The 23,785-nt window shown below is 42.9% G+C and overlaps 1 protein-coding gene across 1 annotated transcript in view; it reads left to right on the forward strand.

Moving 5' to 3' along the window:
• Positions 1-310: 310 nt before the first annotated feature.
• Positions 311-23,785, forward strand: part of ankfn1 (ankyrin repeat and fibronectin type III domain containing 1) — a 44,102-nt gene continuing 20,627 nt past the window's right edge. Inside the window, 11 exon segments of the mRNA XM_051069001.1 lie at positions 311-618; positions 1,231-1,359; positions 6,481-6,683; positions 9,380-9,393; positions 9,791-9,847; positions 9,849-10,002; positions 15,636-15,830; positions 17,455-17,568; positions 17,785-17,882; positions 19,476-19,566; positions 21,783-21,890. Coding sequence (XP_050924958.1) covers positions 6,500-6,683; positions 9,380-9,393; positions 9,791-9,847; positions 9,849-10,002; positions 15,636-15,830; positions 17,455-17,568; positions 17,785-17,882; positions 19,476-19,566; positions 21,783-21,890 — 1,015 coding nt within the window. The 5' untranslated portion in view covers positions 311-618; positions 1,231-1,359; positions 6,481-6,499.

Raw genomic sequence — 23,785 nt, forward strand, 5'->3', positions numbered from 1 at the left:
TTTCAATGCCTGAAGCTGCTGCTGCCACCCCTCCTCCATCGGGGTTTACACAGTGTGTGTGTGTGTGTGCGCGCGCGTGTGTGTGCACCGACTCCCCCCTCACCCCCTCCCACCTACACACATCTTCCTCCCCAGCCTTTCTATTCGCTCTTCTTCTCAAACATCCCTATCTCATTATTCCTCTCTCTCTCTCTCTCTCTCTCTCTCTCTCTCTCTCTCTCTCTCTCTCGTGTGTGTGTGTTTGTGTGTGTGTGTGCTCTCACTCTCTGTGTTTGTGTGCGTCGATGTGTCGCGATGCGTTCGCCGGTGAACAGGTGTTCGGCTCAGTCGGACAGAGCCGGAGCTCCGGAGTAGGGAGCAGATAGAGACTCGCGCTCACTAGCTCGCAACCCCAGGACTGAGCATCACATCTGGGGAGGGCTGCCAGAGTCCCTGCCCCCCCTCCACCACCACCACCACCACTTCAGAGATGATCGAGCTCTCTGGAGCGCCAGAGGCAGCCAGGGAGGCATCAGTCAGAGAGGTTTAACCCAGCGGAGGAGGCTCAGACGCTGGGGTAGATCTGCTGCTGATCAGCCCGCTGGAGGATCCTCTCAGTCCTGAACCTCCTTGTTTCTAGTGAGTATCAGAATCAAAAAGATAAATCTCATCCAGTTCTGGTGTCGCACTCGGACTTGGACACAACTTTTCTGCGCCTCACTCCTGATCTGACAGGTGTCTCTCGTCAGATTCCAGTCTCTGTAAACCAGATCAGCTTCTCTCTCGGGTTCTGCTGCAGGATCGTCAGCCAGTTCAGGTCTTGAGCTGAGCCGGACCCCTCCGGGAGCTGGAGATTTTTTGCTGCAGTCGAGCGTGAAGTCAGACTGCAGCTGTTTCTCTCAGTCTTCTTGGAAAGGGGAGAAGATATTTTCTCAGTTTGATCAGATTTTCCGAATTCTGTGTGAAATTCGTCTGAACGCAGCGATGAAGTGACAGTTTGAGACGATGGAGGGAGGAGGGAGTTCATGAGTTCAGGCTGCAGCTTCTTTACATTTGACTTGTGGACTCAGCGAGGAGGAGGAGGTGTGGGAACTTTCTGAACGTCCTCGTCTGGTTCTTTTCTGACCCATTTTCTTGTGCGATTTCACCTGGGGAAAAAGCCCTTTTCTCTGTATTTCCACCTGTGGATTTGTTGTCCTGAGGTTCTCATCACTTCCTGTTTGCCCCTCTCTGTGTTTGTGTGTGTGTCAGGTCTGACAGTAAGATCTCTCGGTTGGCCCAGAGGTGGAACCAGAGGCCGGCTGCTGGAGATGCTCTGATCAAAGAACTGAAGCCCCTGTTGTACACGGGAACTCCCCGATCCTCGCTCAGTCTGGACAGGTGAGGACACACACAGTAAAAATCTGTAAACCAACTACACCACGGTCACATGACGTCAACGTCTCCACCACTAAGCTTCCAACTGGTCATTTCATTTAGCTCTGAGCTCTTCTCCAAAAGCCTTTCTTCTTAGAAAGTTAGTGAGAGTTTGAAAGAGCGTGAGTAGAAACACAACGAGGCTGTAAAGGTGGACTGGTGAGTAGATGGGTTTTCTACTCACCAGTCAAACCTGAATCAAACCTGAAAATGTCTTGAGCTTGTGTTAAAACCACAGACCTTATTTCAGACATTTAACCAGAAACACACTGGGACGAGGGAACAGGAAGTGCTAACATGGAAACATGCTAACTGACTTCCTGCACCACTTTATAGGAATACTTAAGACGGTGGTTGCTATAGAAATGTCAAAATCACATTTCATTTTGTCTGTCACAGCCTGGACTTCACTGTCAGTCCATTTTTTCAGAGCCGTTGTTTGTACAGCTAGCATCTTTTGAAAAATGGCAGCTACCAATGCTACATTGACTCGAGTTCGACCAATCATTGCACCACTTGACGGAAGCTCAAAAAATCCCTCAAAACAGCCTTTTAAAGGTCTTTACACACTTGGGGTGTTTAATAAATATATTTTATTCAACTGTTGTTTTTGTTGTGAGTACTCACGTCATTTTTCGTCTGAAGGTTAATTTTTCTGAGGTTTCACCAATCACAGACGGTCCCATTCTAGAATTTTGTATTTTCACATTGTTAATTTGTGTCGCATTCCATTTACATCAGGAGTTGGGACGTCTGAACTCGGAGTTGATCACATTCCAGTTGAGAAGTCGTGAAATCATGGACGCTCACAGGAAGGTCTTTGTTGTTATATATCAGATCCTGAAGAACATCTCAGCTTTTTACGTCAGATTTTAACGCAAACGTTCAGATTTAACTGTTCAAAAAAAACAAAACATGTAACGTTACATCATGAACATGAACTGATTAAAACATGTCTTGGACTAGCCATTGTTAGCAACACCAGTTGAAAATATATTCACAGATAAAAACTGAAGCAGTAACATTAGCAGAGTGTTTACTACTATTGATGTGAGGAGCAGCCATCTTGAATTCTTATGTCGGGGTTGGTGGGGTTGCTCTGACTTTCTGCGTTGGAAATCCGGTGTTGGACACGAAAAACTGTTAGAAAATATCTGATCCAGTCACAGAGCTTTGTAAAAACCTTCAGCTGTGTTTTTTTTTTAATTCTCTTATTCCTCATTTCTGATTGACTGACTGACATTTTTGCCTGATTGCAGCGGAGGCTCATGGGTATTGTAGTATTTAGAGATCGAGGAGAGTCCTGTGTTTGCGTTTGAGGGACACTGAGGTTATAACTGACAGGAAACTACTTCTCTTCACGAAGAGTTCGTGTTGTCGACATGTCTGTGGTCACACTAACTACTACTGTTGCCATAGTTACCTAAATTTAATACCTGACAGCCAATCAGAGGGAAGCGTTTTGTAAACTATGAGAACAGGTGTTGTGTAAAATGTCCTCCTGTGTGTGTGTGTGTAGGTTGTTCATCTGTTGTTTGTGTGTCTGCAGTCACAGTCTGCTCACTGACCTGTTGAACTGTAGATAAACAGCTTGTGTTGTTATCTTGTGCAACAGCAGCAGCCAATCACATGGCTTCATTACCACTGCAGCACCAGGAATTAAAGTAAAGGGATGTTTTTGTAGCTCTGCTTTACACTGTGGAGGCTGTAAATCTTTAAAAACACCTCACAAATATTTAGTTTCATTTCCAAAAAGACTGAGTCATTTCAGCTGCTGACTGTAGTTTTTATCAAACAAACAGGAGTGAATTTATCAGGGACTATTTTCAGTGGCATATTAATTCAGGATTGAAGACATTCAGTGTTGACTTTGATGTGCACATGGGATTTCTTGGCAAAAAGAAAAATAAGGAAATATCTTTCAGAAGGAGTTTTAATGTCTCTATTTATTCTCATTCTTTGAAATAAATCCCTGTAAACTGGCAAAACTGGACTTTGAAAACATCAGATTTGGTTCAAGAAATTTGTGATGAGCTTTGTTTCCCCATAGAAAACACTTTAAGAAGGGATCTTTGAATGTCCAGTATGAAGAAGAGGGATGGTTACAGTGAGGAGAAACTGTTTCAGTCGTCATGTGGGCATCAGACTGTTAAAGAGTCAACCCATCGACCTGTAGTCCTGTTTAGTAAGGTCCAGGTCTCAGAGAAGTCCTTCTGTGTTGATGGTTCAGGAGCTGAATTCTCCTCAGAGGTCTCCTCCTCTCCAAAACAAACAGAGCAGGTGATTAAAATCAGTAAAAACACTGAGTAAAACAGTTTCATAAAAATCGATGTCTCTGTAAGGATCTTGGGTGGACTCAGGACGTGGAGAGCGGCTGTTTGCTCAGCTTGTTTCTCTGATGATCTACTGAAGATCCAGACATCTGATGACTAAAATCCTTCATCTGGTTTAAGATCAGAGTTAGAACGTTAGGGAAAGTGATGGAGACTTGACCTGAAACAGTAGTAGAATAGTCAATGCTTACAGAAAACCCAGAAACCACCATCTTTCTCAAAGGAGGATCAGCTCAGGTCCACCTTCAGATGCTCTAATTAAACACTAAATTAAATCAAAATGAATTCCTCAATAAACACCTCACAGCTTCGAACAGGGAGATTTAGTTTTTATTGGATTTATTCACAGAGGATCTAATTATTAAGAGCAGGTTTACATGGTTATTAATGGGCTGGTGTTTAAGACCATTAGTCCTCAGTAAACCCTGAGTAAAGGTTCTAATATTTTATGGCATTAAAAAGGAAACTGACAAACATTTAAAGGTCATTTTGGTTTCAATTAATCTGCTGTTGTGTTGTTTTCCTCCATTAAGAGCTGCATGAATATTTACTGTCAGTTCTGCAGCACAATTATAAAAGCAATTGATTCTTTTTTAATTATTTAAAGCCTTTTGTTCTCCCTCCATCCTTCCCTCTCTCCCCCATCAGTAACCATGTAATATATGGGGGATGTGGGGGAAGTTGCTGTACTGTGATCGTTGCATCGATGTGTAGGCTGAAACCAATTACATTGAACAAGACTGGTTGGTAAAGATTTCCAACACACACAGAGACCTGTAGGTGCGGTGTAATTGGCTGTGTTGCCTTTCAGCTTCTAAGAGGGCGTTAGTTTAAATTTAAAGCAACAAAATGTAACTTCACTGAGCAGCAGCGCCGCCTGCAACTCAGTGGTAATGAATTCTGTTGTTGCTCTGAGTCTGATAGATAGAGGTTTGTGTTTTCTGGTCGTCCACCTCATTCGTGTGATAGCTCAGTAACACCTTGAAGGAATTTCTTTAAATTTGGTACAAACCTTCACCTGTACACAAGAACAAACTCATTAGAATTTGGTGGCCAAAGGTCAAAATTCAAGGTCACTGTGACCTTACAAAACATGAACTATATCTGGACTGATTGGTGGAGGCATACGACCACAAGGCAGTTAGTTTTCCACCGACCCTTCATGTTTCTTTGTTGCAGATTTAGATTTCAGCCTAATGTCTGATCATTTCTCAGTATTTCTGTATGTAAATTGAATATGAGCTGTAAATTACCATTAAGTGAATGAGCCAATCAACAGCAGAGTGTCGAATCTGTGAGGTCCTGCTGGGCTGAGTGCAGAACAATCCTCTGACACTGGCTAATGATGAGGTGCTGCAGGTGTGTTTCCTGTCACAGCAGCTACAGCGCTGTGTGAAGTGTTTTTCCTCTCAAGAAATGTTTCACAAGGAATTAGAATAAAGAGTGTGTGTACAGTACAATAACAGCTTGTGAGCTTTTATTTGCTGCAGAGAATGCGGTCGTATGTATTGAGTCGAGTCCTGAGCCGGCAGATCCTCCCTCGTAAAGATGGTCGAGCTCTTCTTCCAGTTCTTTGGCTCCACTGAGGCTGAAGAGTATGTCCCTGTATCAGGTGCCTGCCCTCATCAGAAAACCCCCAGCAGCCTCTTTTTGACAGCCTCGTCATTTCACTCACATGCTGTATTTGTCCAAGTGTAATGTAAGTGTAATGTGGTGAATGAGCGAGAGCTGCTGGCGACAGGAGGTCATTTAGTCGCTGGATGAAAAACTGAGGCAATCATTTCTGACAGGGAGAGGTGGCCAAGGGCGGTCGCAGCAGAGGAACGCTGACACACCGTGAAGCCGGCGGTTTCTTGATTGTATACATGTTGAAACCCTTGGATACAGTCATTGATGTGTAATAACCTCAGAGAGGAGGCTGAGTGATGTTCGCTTCATCCATTTTTACTCTGTATGTATCTTCCTGGACCATATCTATCTCCTTCAGCTGCTCCTGACTGATGTTCAGGGATTCCCTGTGATATAATACCAGGGTCTGACCCAGTGTTTCCTCTCACTACAGCTAAAGGAAGACATCCTAATCCATCTGGCGTCTGATGTCATGACGAAAATCCTGTTTCCTGGTCCAACTTCTCTGAGTCTCTCCTGTTTTCCAGATGCTGCAGTGCTGTGTCCGTGTTGTCTGAACAGATCTGAGTCCAAAAACCATTCAGTGTTATTCTACTACTGCTTTCACTGTGATGAGGAAGAGAAGAGGAAATGGCTGCAGCTGATAAATTACAATTCTTAAACGAATGAAGAAAAACAACTGCTAACATAGCTAACATTAACACCTGCTAGTAAAAGTGGGTATCCCTGATGTAAGCTATGGGCTGTACGTGATGAAACACATCACCGTGTCCTTTTCTTTGCTGGACTGACAACTATAACACCCTTAAAATCTGCTTTTATCTGCTGGTCTTCTCTTTCTCATCACAAGGAAAGCAGTAGAATGAAACTGAAGTTGGACCAGGAAACAGTATTTTTGTTGGTTGTGACGTCACAACATACCAAGACGATAAGGGCTGAAGTGGTAAAATAGAACTGACTGATTGGTCAGTAACTTGATTCAGCTTCACACCTGCCTTGTTTGGGCCAAACTAAAACATCAGGTGTGAACGGTGCCTCAGACCAAGGTCCAAACAAAAGAGATGTCAGAGGAAGAAGTAACTGTGGTCTAACTTTTCTCTTTCCAACTCTTCGTCCATCCCAGCAGACGCCTCCCGGGTGTTATGACCCAGCAGATGCAGAACCTGCAGTTATCCCAGACCAGGAAGTGCCCCGGTGGGCCAGCCTCCCCGAGCGCTGCCAAGCGCCTCTACAGGAACCTGTCAGAGAAGCTGCGAGGAAGCACCTCCTCCTTCGAAGATGCCTACTTCTTCGGCAAGACGGATCGCCTCCGTAAGGCCTCGGTGAGTTTGCTGTTTAAATTTTGTCCGTTTAATTTGTTCTGTTTATAACGAAGTAACTGTGACAGGTTGGAAACAAACCTGCAAGTTAGATGAATTTATTTGGAAAAGAAACCAAGGTTGTGGACAACTGCCCAGAGCCCCAAGTCCAACCATCTCCAAACCTCGGCTGGGTTTGGTGAATTGATCATTTTCTCTGACAGGCTCAGATTGTTATTGTAAGTGTCTGACAACATTATGGATAGGATTCCTACAGACACAGAGCTTTTTATTAAACCAGAAGCCATTTTATCAGCACCTGCTTGTGTTATTGTGTGACTTTCAAAGGTAGAAGAAGTAATCAGGTCCTTATAACACAAACACTAACAGATGGAGGCAGTGGTAAAATTCCTGTTTTTGTCATTGGAGTCTGGTAGTGATAAAACTATAAATTGTTTCTGATTACTCTTTAATAAAAAGCTCTGTCTCTGTAGGAATCCTATCCATAATGTTGTCAGACATTTCGAATAACAATCTGAGCCTACGTCCATTTTAGTGGACGTACACCGACGTGGACAATTGCCCATTTTTGTCCCTATTAATCATCTACACCCAAAAACGTGGCCCAGGTTTAAAAATACCAGAGTTCATCTTAAAGTAGTGTCTCAGTAAAGGGGGTCTGGTTGAAGGGGAAACCCTGTTGAGCTCCTAATCTGCTTGTATCTGACACAGACAGATCAATAAAGATCTCATTTGGAGCTTCACTAATTCTGTTAACAGCAACGTCTTCAGAGCCTGAACTCTCGGTTCCTTCATTCGTCACGTCTTTTTATTCAATCTCCGAGCTGCTGCCTCAAGCTGCTTCGGATTTTCATGGTTACATCATAAAACCAGTTTCTTCTGTCTATCATCATCTCTTGCCGTCTTCTCTTTCTGAGCTTGGTTTCATTCCTCGTTCTTCATCACCACCTCTCAGACTCTTCTCTGTCTGTCTGTTGCCATCATCACATCCTTCCTGCTGCCTCGCGAAAACATTTGGTGGCTGAGATTTATCACATGTGACGGGTGTTACAGGTCATTCTGTGTGTGTTAATGGCTGCAGCCGTCCAGATCTCTCTCCTCTCTCTCTGCCAGCCTGCTGACATTTACAGACCAGTCACAACAGCAGACATGAAAGAAAGAGGCAGACGGAGGAGGAGGAGGAGGACATGGAGAAAGCAAAGGGATTGCTGCACATGTAATCTGAAATCTGAAGACTAGAGGTGTTATAAATATGTGGTTAAAATGGAATTAATTTGATTAAGTGACAGAAACTTTACTATATTTCATTACCAGACTCCACTGACAAAATCAGGAATTTTACCGAGAGCTGCTGGAATACCACTGCCTTCATCTGTTAGTGTGTTTGTGCTGTTGTGTAACTTTCAGTGATGGAAGAAGAAATCTGATACTTTATTGAAGTTAAAGTACCACACAGTAACACAAACAAACAGATGGAGGCAGTGGTATTCCAGCAAGTAAAACTGCTCGGTACAATTCCTGTTTTTGTCAATGGAGTCTGGTGAGGATAAAACGACTGTTTCTGGTTAAACTAAAATAAAAAGCTCTGTCTCTGTAGGAATCTATCATCATGTTGTCAGACACTGAGAAGAACAACTCGTTAGTTCGGTGGACGTACATTGACGTGGACAGTTGCACCGTTTGCTGATGAAGCAGCCTCAGTCTCCTCCACCTGGCTGCATGTGGTGTTGGAGGCGTAGTGTGTTCACACTGCGTGAACTCTGGACTGATGCAGTCCAGTCACAATCTAACCCTTCAGGGTGTGTTGTTCCACACTCAGACACTTTGTGATAAACCTGAAGGGAACAGAGCTGCTGCTGCTGTTGCTGCACTACAATCCTTCTCAAGTGGACATGAAGCTCCAGAGTGATGGTTACAGAAAATGTTTTTTCATACTTCCTCTCTGCTGCTGTGACAAGTGGAACAAACAGAGAAACCATTTCCAGCCTCTGGGAAGTGACTGATAGTTATGTTTCTCCCGCAGAGAAACTAATCGTTGCACTTCTTGTTTCTTCATACCAGAATCTGTCTGAATGTGCATGTGATTAAAAATGTGATTCCAGGTGTAAACTATGGAAGAATGATGGACACTACAGACTTCTTTTTTGTAATATCTGCAGCAGGTTTGTTTACTTCTATTGTTTTGTGATTCAGGGGTGGTCAGAGTGGTCTTTGGAGAGTTAAAAAAAAACTTGTTGACTCATTTTTTTGTCATTTGAGAAACCGTAAAGGCAAAGTCTCTTATTTCAACCACTACAAATCTTCCCCCTCCCCTCCTCTCGACCACTGCAGCTCCCTGTACACCTGTCTCAGACAGAAATCAATCCACTGCCTGCAGCTCGGCTCCTAACTCAGTCCAGAAAATGTTTTATCTTTATTGTGCCGTCTGCCTGTAGAATTTACGATTGATTTTTTCAAATGTTTTAAATTAAAAACATGGGTTGTAAGCAACAAAATCTTTCTATTCTATAGCTCCCAACAAATCCAGCAGAGTAATAGCTCCTCCCATGTAGAGAATCATGTCACAGTTTGTCAGTCGGCCACAGTTATTTTATTGTCCCATAAATATTTAGAGATTTAAGCATCAGACTGGACTCAGTAGAGATACACCGGCCAAAACCACTTTATCAGGACGTCCCTAATTTAAACTGTGTCCTAATGCAGGAAAACAAGCTGTGGTCCTAACACACCCCTGTTTTAACCTGTTTTCATTTCTTCACTGATCATGGAAAATCCTGATACGTATGCCTGTTACCGTAGTTACCAGACGTTCTTGCATAAATATCCTCATACAGCTTGTTTCCCTGACAGTTCACGATCAGCAGGTGGATTTAACGGCTCTTTTATCACGAACACAAATGAAAAGCTGCTGTTAAATCCACCTGCTGACGGTGAACTGTCGAGAAATCAATCTGTGAGTTTGTGCCCAGTAACCGTGAAGCTCGTTAGAATGAACGCACAGGCTGAGTGTGAAAGCTGTGCAGAAGAAGCCAAAACTAAAGTAAGAACAAATGTAATCTGGATACTGTTTGTATGAAGAATCATGTGACTGTGAGCTCCCGTCTCCTCCTCCAGACGATGCAGGGCAGCGACTGTATCTTCGAGGCCGTGGAGCAGCAGGACCTGGACACAGGTGCAGATCCTTCTGTACCAGTTCTCGGCCGAGGAGCTGGACCTGAACACCCCCAACAGCCAGGGCCTCACGCCGCTCGACATCGCCATCATGACAAACAACACGCCCATCGCCAAGCTGCTGCTGAAGGCCGGCGGCAAGGAGAGTCCACACTGTGAGTACAATCGTTCTTCTTGTGTGTTTTCACACTGTTACTGAGTGTAGCTGTTCATTATCCAGTAATCATACAGATGAAACCTCCTCTAATCTCCAGTTGGGGTTCTTTATCAGCATCAGAGCGGATCCTTCAGTCTCCTCTGATTCTGATTCTGGTCCTGTCCAACCTGTTGACTCTGACAGACCAAAATCTAATTTCCAGGTCAAAGCGTTCATCGTCGTCTTCTTGTTGACTCTCATCGTCATGGTAACATTGATGTAAAGTCTGTGTTTGAGGAAACCACTCGTTTCAATGTGATGATTTTTTTTAAACTGATTGTCTTTGGACCTTTAAGGATGTTATCTTGGGTTCAGAGAACTTGCTATTTTTTTTTAGACTGAATGATTCAGTGATCAATTAAAACAACACTTTAATTCAGTGGTTCTTACCCCGGAGATTGGGAAACACACTAATGCACCAAATTATTTTAATTATTGGATTGTTTTAGCATTTAGACATTTAATAGGCTCCTTACCAAAACAAGCTGATGATAAAGAGCATAAAACTCCGCTTTAGCCTGAAAACGGTCTCTAAACAAATAAAAAACTTGATGATTTCAGTTTTAATCATTAGAAAACATTTCCAGTGGTTGTTGCCTTTTAAATGACTTATATAAATTAGTTATTTCATAGAATTGTCCATCTATCCACAGCATGTGTCAGTGAACACATCGCAAATACAGATGGGCGGTATTGTATCGCTTGCAATATACCAGAGAGAAAAATCCCAAACGTCTGAAAGTCAGACCAAAATATCAGCATTTTTTTATCTGCCGATCTGCCTCGTCATTTACATCGATTATTGCAGTAAATACCAGAAAATATGTGATAAACTTTCCTCACTCATCACTCATCCCTAATCACAGATCCCCATCAACAACATGTCAACAGAGGTGACACAGCTAAATGTACTACAGGTAAATATTGTTAAAGGGAATCAGCTGATTTTCCTTTACATCAGATTTACAGTTTAATTCACTGAGTTCAGACACTGAAGTTCTCAGTTACAGCCTTAAATCTGTACAGACAGGGTCTGTGTTTGTGTCTGCTGCCCGGTCTGGGTCTCCTCTACCTGGACCTGAATGAGCCCGCTATACCCCCCAACCCACCCGACCCCACACACACATCATCGGTCCTCCATAAGTCCCCCTGTTGTCCTCCATAAACCTTCCAAAGACAGGTGGTTCTTACCTTACCTGAAAACCCCCATTAGTGCCCCCCTCCCCGGCTCTGTGTGTGTGTGTGGGGAGGGAGTGCAGGGTTTAAACAGTGGCCACTTTACAGCCTCCCTCCTGCGTGACTCCCCCCCTGCTGCCGAACAGCTTTAACAAGGTTTGTCGTTTAATGGTTTAACTTTTCCAATGATGCATGTAACGCAGGGGCAATTACAGCTAAGTGATTTATTGTGCCGGGGGGGGGGGCAGGCAGTAGTGGCGGCGAGGGCTCTCCAAACGGCGGCCTGGACTCTGGGCGGCGGTACAATCCCATCCCCTGTAAACAAACACAGAGTAAACAGTAGAGCTGTTTTCCCTCCTGGGGCCTGCTGCTCTCTGTTTATGTCATTCCTCAAGTGCCAAGTAAATCAGTCAGCCGAGGCCTGACAGGCCTGTGTGTGTGTGTGTGTGTGTGTGTGTGTGTGTGTGTGTGTGTCTCTGAACATGGTCAGTTTCCATAAATGTGTGAGTGTTTTCAGGCTCTTTGACTTGAGTAAATGTAGAAATACGATCATGTAAAAACAGTGTCTCAGCTCAGATACTTCACTCAGTACACTGATATATAGTACACTGTGTACTCAGAATACTCACTGGTATATTGTATGAATTTTGACAACATAGACACGGCTGTTGTGCACTTACTCATCACATTTGCTGTTTTAACCACCTCAGACCGGAGCATTGATTTTGGGATTAGTATAAAAACTAAATGGGTTGAGTAGATAAACGTCATTTTAAAAGACGCAGTTACAAATAGAAACTAATTGCCGTGTTGTGTGCTCCACCAACACTAGGTGGTATTTTGTAAAAAAAGTGGAAAAGTTTTGGAACAATTCAACTTTCAATGGCTTTTTTCATCCCTCAGTAGATCAATAACACTTTGCATTTCCTTAAATTTCTGCTTCAAATGATATTTTTTAATAAATGTAATAAACTCTCTAACACACAGAGTGACTGTGTTAGAGATGAAGGTGAATGAATTGTCCCCACAGTGACTCCAGACAATTAAAATGACCTACATCTACACTGAAAAACACACAACTTTACCACTTTACTTTTTGAATTTACTTTTTGTACTTAAAAACAGTTTCCTGGGTAAAACTCAAAAAACTTGTTTGAAAGTTTGATGTATCTATGCGATATTTACTGGTTCTAGTTTATTTCAGTGTCTAAACACTGTGCAAAGACAAAACTGCAAACAATGTCAACACAGCTAAAAGCCTGATGATTGTTGAACGTTTTGTAACTCTGTACATTTTCCTTCCTTCATCCTCGAAACGTCCATTTTGTCTGTAGAATGTGTTGACAGAGATTGCCTCCATCTTTTTTACACTGTTGAGTGCATTGTGAGTTTGCTTACACTAGACAGCACAAAAAACGTGGAAGCTAACGAGGACGACGGGTCTGAGTTTAGCTAAGTGAAGTATAAGGTGCATTAAACCCAAAATGTAATGTCCTGAATCCAGGTTGATGTTTGAATCTTGATTGATTGTATATCTGACGATGAAATAACTGTGGGCGACTGACAAACTGTGCCATGATCCTCTACATGAGAGGAGGCTCTGGTGGATTTGCTGGGAGCTAGGATAAACTGGATTAATATAAATTGCTTTTATTCACAGTTTATTTTAAATTCAGACTTTTCAAACATCAGGCAGATCCAGCAGAGGGCGCTCCTAAAAGTCTTCACCACAGACAGAGTCTGTGAAGTGAGCTGTTGGTCTCTTTCAGTGAAAGTGTCTCCCTGAGCTCACCTACGTCGCCTGTGTGTTAATTTACAAGGCCCTTGGTGGTTCCCGGTGGTGGTGGGGGGGTTTGTTGGACTAAACTTAGACCCCACCCGTCCCTTCATTCAGACAATGTGTTTCTGTGTGTGAGACGACCCCCCCCCCCGCATTGCAGCCTGTTAATTTACAGCCTTTTCAATTAGCCGCCGTTAGCAGCTAGCCGGGCTCTGACAGGCCAAACCAGAGGCAGGAAGTGACACCTCAGTGTTTACAACATGGCCGCTGCTGCTTCCAGCACCAGTGATGTGGTCTGTTTCAAACGTTGCTCAAACTTACATAAATTAAATTTTTTAATTTTAGTGGAGAAAAGTTTGTAAAGAAGGTGAAGGATCAACTAGTGTCTCGTGAAATACTGATGGTCGACACTCCTTCTGTTCCTGAGTTATGGCGTTGAGTGATGGCCCAAAATATTATGATGTCATAGTGAATTTGACCTTTGACCTTTGACCACAAAATTCTGATCAGATCATCCTTAAATCCAAGTGAACATTTAAACCAGATTTGAAGAAATTCCCTCAAAGTTTTACTGAGTTATTGCGTCCACGGCAGCAGCTTCACTTTATCAATACACCAATCAATCCTATCAGGTATCACGATCAATAACCATTAAGTCCATTTCCTGCTTGTCTGCAGAGAATCACACACTCATTATCTCCGATCAGAGCTATTCTGCAGCCACACACAGTCTGAGTGTGTGTGTGAATGAGGCTGTTGTTGTGTGCTGCTGTTTGTTTGTTTATGCTGCTGTCACGGGCCATGACTAAGACCTGGACCAGAGAGAGAGAGAGAGAGGGCGAGCGAGCATGCAGTAAAGCAGCAGTGTTTAGGCGAGTTGGCAGCAGACTCAGAGTTTCACCGTGACAAATGTTCAGGAACACACACAGAGCTGTGTATATTACAGACTTCATGCCTGTCCTCATTTCTCTCTGTTTAACTCTTTAGGGTTGAATTCATCCTCTTGTTAAGTCGTGTCCAAAAAACTATTCAGTGTCATTCTTTCACTGTGATGAGAAAGAGAAGAGGAAATGGCTGCAATAGTTACAACTCTTTGCGGGTGCTAACGTTAGCCTGCTAACCTAGCTGGTAAAAGCTGGTACCCCTGATATAAGCTCTGGGTTTTACAGGGTGTTTGTTGGTATGAGTCCACATCGTCATGTTTCAGTTGTCAGTTCTTTTCTGTGCGGCTCAAAAAGAGCAGGATATAGCCGTTTATTTCCACCTTAGCTGGGTAAAGATAACTAGCTAAAGCAAGCTTTATTCTCCTTAGCTGAGCAGCACAGAGAAGGACTGACAACTGAAACATGAAGATGTGGACTCATAGCAAGGAACACCCTATAAAACCCAGAGCTTATATCAGGAGTATCTGCTTTTACCAGCAGGTGCTAACGTTGGTGTTTAAAAATTGTAACTTTCTTTTGTAATGGCGATACTCAAGAAGTTGGAAGGAGATTGACGAGGGCTGACTGGTTTGTGTCCTGTCGTTGTTGGACGAGTTCAAATCCACATTAACAACTGCATGAAGGATGATGACGTCCATTTTCTCAGACAGAGCTGACTTTCAATTTTCAGTAGGCAACAAAATGACATTATGGATTGTAGTGCTGCTTCGCTCTGTTCTTATTTTGTGTTTTATTGTCTGTTGGTAAACAAGCTCAGAGGTGCATCACTGCCTCCAAGTGGACTGGAGTCGCTACACTGTCATTCACGACATTTTTGCACAAAACCTTTGTTGTAGTTTGGCCTGAAAATGCGAACTTTTGAAATCAGGTTCAAGAGTGTAATGTTTTGAAAATGCCACCCTTTCTGTTGCCATGGAAACTGACAATACACAGTTCTTGTGAGAAAAAAAACAAAAAACTCGTCAGGGTGAGTTTTGCGTCCTTATTCTGCAGTAATAATTAAAATAAGTCACAATAAAACCTGGCAAAAGACAGAAATAATGAGAAGAGATCCACATATTTGGGATGATGTATGACTGAGGACTATGCTTCACTGAAATGATTCGACACCACAGTGTTTCTCCAGCTGCTGCATTTAAAACAAGGCCTTTCTCTACGGGTGTCTATCAGTCACATAGTTTTGGTTTTATTTCTGTCTTTGAGATTTCTGCCTCCACCCTGATCCAATACAGGTGAAAAAGCATTTTAAAATGTACTCCATGATCCAAAAACAGTGTCCAATACATACAGCTGTTTTCTACTGGAGAACAAACTGCCTCCCTTCACTTGGATGTCCAGCGTTGCTCCTTGTACAGTCACATGCTCAGAGATAGTTTCCATCGTTTTGGCCTTGAATTGTTCTCACTTGGACACTGCAGTGTCTGTAAAGAGAGAGGTTTGTCCTCTGCCTCCTGTCAGCCTTGACAGAGCTGAACCTGCAGACTCCTCATTAACAAGAGACACAGCTCTGCATCCAGCCCATGAGGAAAAGCTCAGTACATGAAGCCTGAACCCTGACATGATGCTGCACGTGTTCCTCTGTAGACATTTTGGTATTTTCAGTCTGACTGTTGGCCTCCGTGTTACAAAGAGACACAAAAAGAGACACACAGTCTGACCACATCTGGTTGCTGTGTGTGTTTTGTGTTGCAGTTGTGAGCGTGGAGAGTCGGGAGGCCCACCTGAGCTCCCTGGTGGTGGAGGCGGAGCAGCGGGCGGCGGACCTGGCAGCTCAGGCTCAGAGAGACGGCCTCTCTCTGGAGGCCTGCCACAAAGACAAACAGCTGAGAGCCTGGGAGTGGAGGAGCAAGCTGTACAAACGCATGAGGACGGGCTTCCAGCACGCACGTGAGTCAGACACACAAACATCACTGAAAACCAGGTACCAGCGTCTGAAGGCTTTTGATGACTGCACAGTTCATGTGATGATAATAATCATAATGTCTTTATTTGTGCATAACAAGTGAACATACCAAGAAACACAATATATGATCTATGATACTAATATGTGAAATGTGCACTCTCAGCAGCTGACTGAGGCATCAGTGTAAATGTCATTGTCCTGCTGTTCATCTTATTGTTGATGAGAATATATTTCAACTAAGAGACACAGAAAGAGATACAACAACCACAAAGAGAAGTTTCCATCAAGTTAGTTTTTCATAAATCCCACAGTTTCCGTCTGTTTATAAATGAGGCCCCTGGTGACGTCTGAACAGCAGCAGCAGTTATTAAACATGTGGCCTCTGCTCCTTCTTCTCCTGAAGGTCACATTTACATCTGTTTACATTCATTCATTCACCATAAGCACAAAGTAGAAATGAGGTGCAATCACACACACATGACTTAGCTGGACATGAACACAAACTGATGAGAAATGAGGAAATGTTTCTGCAGGTTTAATAACTTAATAACTTAATAATTTCCTGCAGAAACTCTAATGAAGTGGGAGATTATTATGATTCTGTTTAATGACAGAAACATGAGATGAGTTGTGTTGCACAGTGGGACTCACCTGAAGCTCTGAGCTTCCTGCTGCCTGTCGCTTCATCACATTATCACTTATCATAAACTCTCTGTTTCAGTTTGGTAAATTTCATTACAGTATTTTAATTTCAGAACGCTCCGTTTATCACTCTCATTATATTACACTGTATGTTTCTATGGAGGCACATGGTTGCATTTAGTGACTTTAACGTGGTTGTTATATATTTATTCATTTAGCGGGAACCAGAAATATTAAATTACTGTTCTGTAAAAAAAACAGGAACAACAGGACTTATCAGCAATATTAAATGGCAACCTGAAGTCTACTGAGTAGACGAGGCTTCGGAAACAGCTCGAGTCACAGTCGTGACTGACCGTGACTCAAAAACTGAAATTATTTAAAAAGAAAAAAACAAGAAATAAATTATGAGTCAGAAAAGCTGGATACACAAAAACAAATTGATATTTAAAAAGGGCAGTCGATAAACTTCTCTTGTCTTTTCCCTCCAGGAAAGAGGCCAGAGCCTCAGTTTGAAGTGACTGTTCACTTTTACTGACAAAGAGATGCAAAAGAAAGACAGCGACAAAGAAACACAAGTGCACAGAGACACAAAATGACTATGAACAGCTAGGAAGAGACACAAACCGCCACACAAAATGACTACAAAGAGACAAATGACACAAAACAACTACATGAAGGAGCTCTGAGAGACAGTGAGATCTTCAGAGAGGAGGAGGAGTCCAACATTTCATTTCACCTCTCCAGGATTCAGGCCCATCTTCTCTGTGACTCCACTAAACTGATTTTTCCTGTTCTTCCGGCACTGATTTCCATTCAGAGGCTGCCTGAGGCCAAATGACACAAAGAGGTTTCTGATGTGAAGTTTAAAGTGGTTTAAAGTAATAACCTGAAATGTGCAGCTGCATCAACAAACAGCTGAAGAGGTTGTTGGTTCTTGACACCTCTCTCTGTGCCCCTGCTCAGGTCCCCCGGAGGCCCCATGTATGGTCCGTCTGAGCGTGAGCAGTAGCACTACGCTGACCGTCACCTTTCAGGAGCCGCAGTGTCTCAACTCCACTGTGGTGACAAGATACAGAGGTAAACACTACACAACAGTTGTTAGTTTTTTGGAAACATCACAAAGTTTCACAGCTGAGAGAGGGAAACAGGAAGTGACAGTTAGAGACGCCCCGAAGCCTTGAGCTGAAGGTTAATGGTCATTTCCTCATCTCAGGAGGGACTATTGATTTCTAATGAAGAGCTACTGTTGACAGGTCAAGGCTGATTAACCTGAGTCTGTGTGTGTTTGTGTAGTGGAGTGGAGCTGCCTGAAGGATTTCTCCCTGCTCGCTGGAGAGATGGTGTTGGATAATCTGCAGACACTTAAGTACACCATCAGCAGCCTCACCACGGTAAAAACACCACCCGTCCTCCGACTCTCTCCGACTTCCCTCGATTCTGTACGACTTTCTACGACTTTGCTTGTACGAATTCTCTCCGTCTCCCTCTGTCTCCATCCTGACTCTCTCTTCTAAATCCAAACTAAACTAAAACTCCTATATTTACCACTGATCTTAAAAGATGTCATTTTCCTGTAACCTGTCAGTGAAAACAAACTGAATGTTCTCAGCTCACATTTCTGTCTGTGTCAAACACGAGATCAAACATGTTAATTAGTGATTTACAGGACTGTAGTTAAATCCCTGCCTCACAGTCTTTCCCTGTTCCCTGTAACTTTGCTGAGGTGTGTTTGTCATCGCTGGCATTTGAAGAGATTGCAGTTTAGTGGAGGACTGTCGTTCATTATGAATTCTGTGCATTACCGTCTGTGGAGCGCCTGCTGTTTGCCATTTAGAGCGGTAGCCAGACACTTGAACACCAGCAGCCCCTGAAAATGCTCAGGAAAGAACACGCCGGCCGACTGGAAAGGGCGAGACGCACTGTGGGCGAATAATGAGCCGAGCCAGAAAAAGGACTTCAGTCCGAGTCAGAATCCACATCTCAAATGTTAACGTGAGCAGCTCTGATTTACATACTGCATTCATTATGTCGAGGCCGAGTCTCGAGAGGCACTCAGATTTATATACAGCAGCCGTGGAGGGATTACTGAGCAGGTTTACCAGGCACAGGTCCAGAGGGTCAGAGGCTAGAGCTGGTGTTTGAAGTGAGTCGATCAGATGACCACAAAGAGACACAAAAGAGATGAAAACATCTACAGAGAAAAGTGCAAACTGATCACAGAGATGCCAAACAGCTCAATACGACCTCAAAAACACATAAAACAACTACAAAGGGACACAAACTGACCTCAAAGACTTAATTGATCCCTTTGGGATGACTCCCTCTGGGAAATTACGTTATAACAACTTCCCGTCGGGGAATCGAACCCCGGTCTTCCGCGTGACAGGTGGAGATACTGTCCACTATACTAACGAAGAGAGGTAGACAGACCCAAACTGATTGCTAATAATATTTTTGTCGGCCAACAGCCTTTTTACTTAAGTGCATTATCAGCTGGGACTAACTTTTTAAAACCTCAGAACATTTATAACATTTACTTCAGCTCCTCAGTCGTTCAGGGTGAAACTGACAAAGTCTAATGTCTAATTTCACTCGTGCTCCAAAACAGACAAAGACAGGGTGACGACATGTATAAGGTCCAAACTGTCTTTGTGATATAAACTCGGCTACAACTGACTGACAGACCATCTCTTCAAGGACACATTGAATGTACACTGCGGCAGAATACAGAAATGTCTTTTTAAACATCGAACTCTTACAATGAAACAGTCTCGTTCAGACCTGCATCTTGTTACATAAATGTTCCTGTCTGAATAAACAGTCAATTTTCTTTTATATAGAACGACGATCTGACAGGGTCGTACACTGTTCACCCTCTAAATGTACGAACCTTGTGAAACCAGTTTGAGATTTTTTTATTTCATAAGCTACTTTTCCCCTGAAGATTATACTGTTATACTAACTGTTGTGTTTTTATATTTCAGGGTCGGCTCTACTATGTTCGAGTGTCGGCTTATAACATGAAGGGCTGGGGTCCACCCGCCTGCTCCCTCCCTCCATCTGCAGCTCCATCCAGTAAGTTCATCCTTAAAACTGACCTCAGACTTAAAGCTGTAAGATCCTTTTAGTTTAATCAGAAACATCTCTATATCTCTCTACCAGACTCCAATGACAAAAACAGGAATTTTACTGGGAGCTGCTGGAATACCACTGCCTCCACTGAGTCCAACTGCTTTCTCTACACCTGTATTTCCCTGCCTTTTTGGCTTATGACACTTTAAAGTGAACATGTAATACTCATTTACTAATTATTAGAAACTCAATATTTAAGCAGTTAAGATTTTGCAAACCCAAAATAAAGTGTCACCAACAGGTCCAATGAGAACATTTACCAAAATGTTAATTATGCAAAGTAATTTTTAAAGGTTAAACCCAGACCATCTGCACCGACTGACACCACTTAATGGATTATAATTTAACTGAACCTTGCTGGTGGTTTAAAGCAGGGAGTTAAAGAGAGATGAGTCTTTCCTGTGGTCAGTAGTAAACGGTGAGTCAGCCGTGAATCATCTGAACGTTCTGCTCTGAGGTCCTCGGGTTGGGAACATGGTTTCATCTCTCCGTCACGACTCCCTTTCATTCTGCACATTTGAGTGCTTTAGCCTTCAGCTGTGTGTGTGTGTGTGTGTGTGTGTGTGTGTGTGTGTGTGTGTGTGTGTGTGTGTGTGTGTGTTCAGTTGGTGTATTTGTCTGGTTTGTGCCAGTTTTCACACATTTTGTCTGGCTTTGTATGGGTGTGTGTTTGCATATGTCAGAAGCAGAGAAGGACAAAGTGTGTGGGTGTGTGCTTTAAAGAGGCAGAAAAAGAACAGAGAGTGAAAGCCTGACTACACCTCTAATGTGCTTGAAATCCATTAGTCCTGACAATAGTTGTTGAGATATTTCAGCCTGGAACAAAAAGTTGGACCAGCTGGGTCGCTGCCATCCTAAAAATATAGACAATGTGTGATCAAAAAGTTCCAAGACTCCTTTAACGAGCTAAAACCTGCACCTGATTTAGATTTGCCATCTCTGACTCATGCTGGGTCTCTCTTCAGCTCCCTTCAGCTTTAATTTCATTTTTGGGAAGAGGAAGAAGTTGCAGGGAGCCAAATCCAGTAATTTGGACGGATGAGGAACAACAATTGTGTTGGTGCAGGTGCATGTCATGATGGAGCGGCCACAGTTCGGTTCATTTGCGTCGACCGCCCTCCCTCAGATGCCTCTGGACGGTGCAGTAGGACAAGTCGTTGACAGTCTGAACGAATGCTACACAACCCCACGAATGTGGCAGAAAAAGACAAGCGTGACGCGCCTTCTTCAGTGTTGGAGACGGTTTGGTCAGCCAGTGATGATCCTCCACATGAAGGCTGGGTCGTCCTGGACCCCTTGATGTAGCTCCTCCCAGAGTTCAACACAGTGTTGCTCCTGCTTCATGGTAGTAGGTTGATTGGACGATGTATCGTGGGGCACTGACTCGCAGCAGTTCATTCACAATAGGAACAGTCTCTTAATTTTTCAATCGCACCTTGTTAAAGGTTAGGAATCACAAGCATAGTTCATTTCTTTAGCATTGATAAAACCATTACTTTGCTTCTTTGTTTCTTCTGGTCCTCACAGCTCAGTGGTAGAAACAGACAATGTCTTTATGTTAGTTTCAGTTTCAGTTGAACTTTGGATGGTTATTTAAATATGAGAACCTGAGGAGTAAAGGTCAAAGGTCAGGGGTTAAGGTGTTTTATAGGTTGAAACAGCGAAATATCACAGCTTCATTCTGAAAACAGAAAACACTTTTTCCTGGTAAATTTTCAACTTTACTTTTGTAGGTTTTCAGTGTTTTTATTCCTCCACACTGTTGACAGTGACCCGAGACATTAAGTTTCCAGGTCGTTCATTTGTCCAATCCTCATGAATGTCATATCTCAGCAACACCTTTAGTGAATTACTTGAAATTTGGTAGATGATGTGATCAAAATTTGGTGGTCAAAGGTCAAACACATTTTTGGCCTTAACTCAGAAATTCACATGCTCGTTAACTGTAACTGGACTAGTTGGTGGAAGCATAAAACCACGAGCAGGTGGTTCTAGTTTTTAGTGAATTTTGACCTCATTAATCAGTTTTTTTAGTTGTTTTTGGGAAAGTTCAGTGTCTGGGTTTGTGCAGCAGCCTGACATCTGACACAGGGAGAAAAAGATGTGTTTTTAGACCGATCATCTGTAACGCGTGGACTTCATCTGCTTGTTTTGTTCAGATTGGAGGGAGAGCGACGGTCGGGAGCCCAGGAGGCGGGGCCACATCGAGGCCATGGAGCGTCTGCTGCAGCAGGTCCGAGCTACTCATACACATTACTGCTGCGGAGGTGAGTCTGTCTGAAAACACTGATGTCTAATGATTTCTACCTCAGACTAAGACTCCAGGTTTCAAATAAAGAGTGGAGAGAGGTTAATCTGTTCAGGAGGAAAATCAAACCTGGAACACAAACAAACATGGATGTTGTTAGAGGGATACAAAGAAAATGAATTGCATAAAGGATTTACTTTTGTTCGAGTGAGACAGTAGACAGACAGACAGATCTGCACCGACTGTGGGTTTAACAAATCTCTGCTCAACCTCAGGTGAACTTTACCTGTGATTGGCAGATCTGAGCAGAAACCTGTGATTCACCCAGATATCAGCAACGTAGGAGGAACACAACACTGAGAGAGCAGAGACTGACTGTAGAGGAACAGCAGCTCATACACAGATGCACAAATACAAGGACAAAAACAAAATGTCTTTACAACTGCTTCACTCTGGACATACAGCATTTAGTGGTGGTACAGATAATATTACTGCACCTACTGTACATGTTGTCATCTGTCATTCCCACCCTGCTCAGCAGCTTAAACTCAGACCCAGAGAGTTCAGAGGAACACTGAACTGTAGATCAGTTAAAAGGACTTAGAAGTCATTAAAAACCAGCATTCATCTCTGATATCCAGCCAGGAGACTGACATTAGAGACAGAGTTTGGTGTGTTTGTCACAGCCACAGCACTTCCTGCTCCAGAAGGAGAGGATTGTGGGTAATATACACCGTTGAGCCGGAGCTTTGGTCAACAGATTGATAGACTTTGTTTTCTCTCCATGAAAACCACTGAACCGCTCGGATTCAGAGCGACAGCAGAATGAATTATCGCTTATGGCTGCAGAGGGCGCTGTGCATATATTGCACAAATAACTAATTAAACAGCAGCTGCAGACAGTGATGTTAGTCTGTGGTATCTGTCCAGGTTTGTCAGGCTGCTACAGAAAGAGTTGCTGATGTTGTCATGTGTTGGAAAAAAAGCTGACCTGCTGTTTGGTGCTTCCCTGGTTTACAATAGAAATTAATTGGACCTAATTAATTTGAAGTGCGTCTCTAATTGAATTTAATTGGTCCCAAATTACACAGCTGTCGGAAATTATTCAGACCAACAGAATGAAGAGTTACCAGTACCTTTATTTGTCATGGACACATTCATGTCTCCTCCTTTTATCAACACTTAGCTCCCAGATAATTCACTGTATCAGAATATACTCTACTTTATATTGTAATATGAAATGACAGAGGAACATATTACTCCTATTGTAACTGTGACCACTGACCACTTTATGCCTTCATGCTCGAGATAAACTAAGTCTTGGCAAACAGTGGGTTAACACAACAGGAAATGGAATTATCTTCGTCTATCTCACTCTCCTGAGTTCAATATCTCAGCAACACCTTGAGCAAGTTTGGGGCAAATGTTCACCTGGACTCAAGGATTACATTTGTAGAATTTGGTGGTCAAAGGTTAAAACGTTCTTGGTTTCTTTCCTCAAATTTGGCACAAAGGTTCACTGGAATTCACTAATTAACAAATTAACTTAATTAATTAACTTTGGTTTTACTCATGCAGCAGATGTAACCTCATTTAGAAGATTATTCATTATTGTGAGAAGTTGTCTAAACATGTTTGATAGCAGGTGTGAATGTGGAGAAAAGGCAGAGAAAACAAGAATAATGTCCCCGACAGTTTCTGATGTTTCCACCTCCACCAGCAGATTAATGAAGCATACTGAAAATGTTTTCATCCCGGAGCCCATGTTTATAGTTTTTACACATGTAAATCATCTAGACTGAAGTAACAGTTTCCATCCTCCTGTTTCTACACACATTTATCATTTTTGTGTTGCGTTGAGATGTCGTCGTAAATTTAAAGAGAATATTTTTTCACTGTTTTAGAACAGAAAAC

The sequence above is a fragment of the Lates calcarifer genome, unplaced genomic scaffold (genome assembly GCF_001640805.2).
Source record: "Lates calcarifer isolate ASB-BC8 unplaced genomic scaffold, TLL_Latcal_v3 _unitig_5577_quiver_751, whole genome shotgun sequence".
NCBI lineage: Eukaryota > Metazoa > Chordata > Actinopteri > Centropomidae > Lates > Lates calcarifer.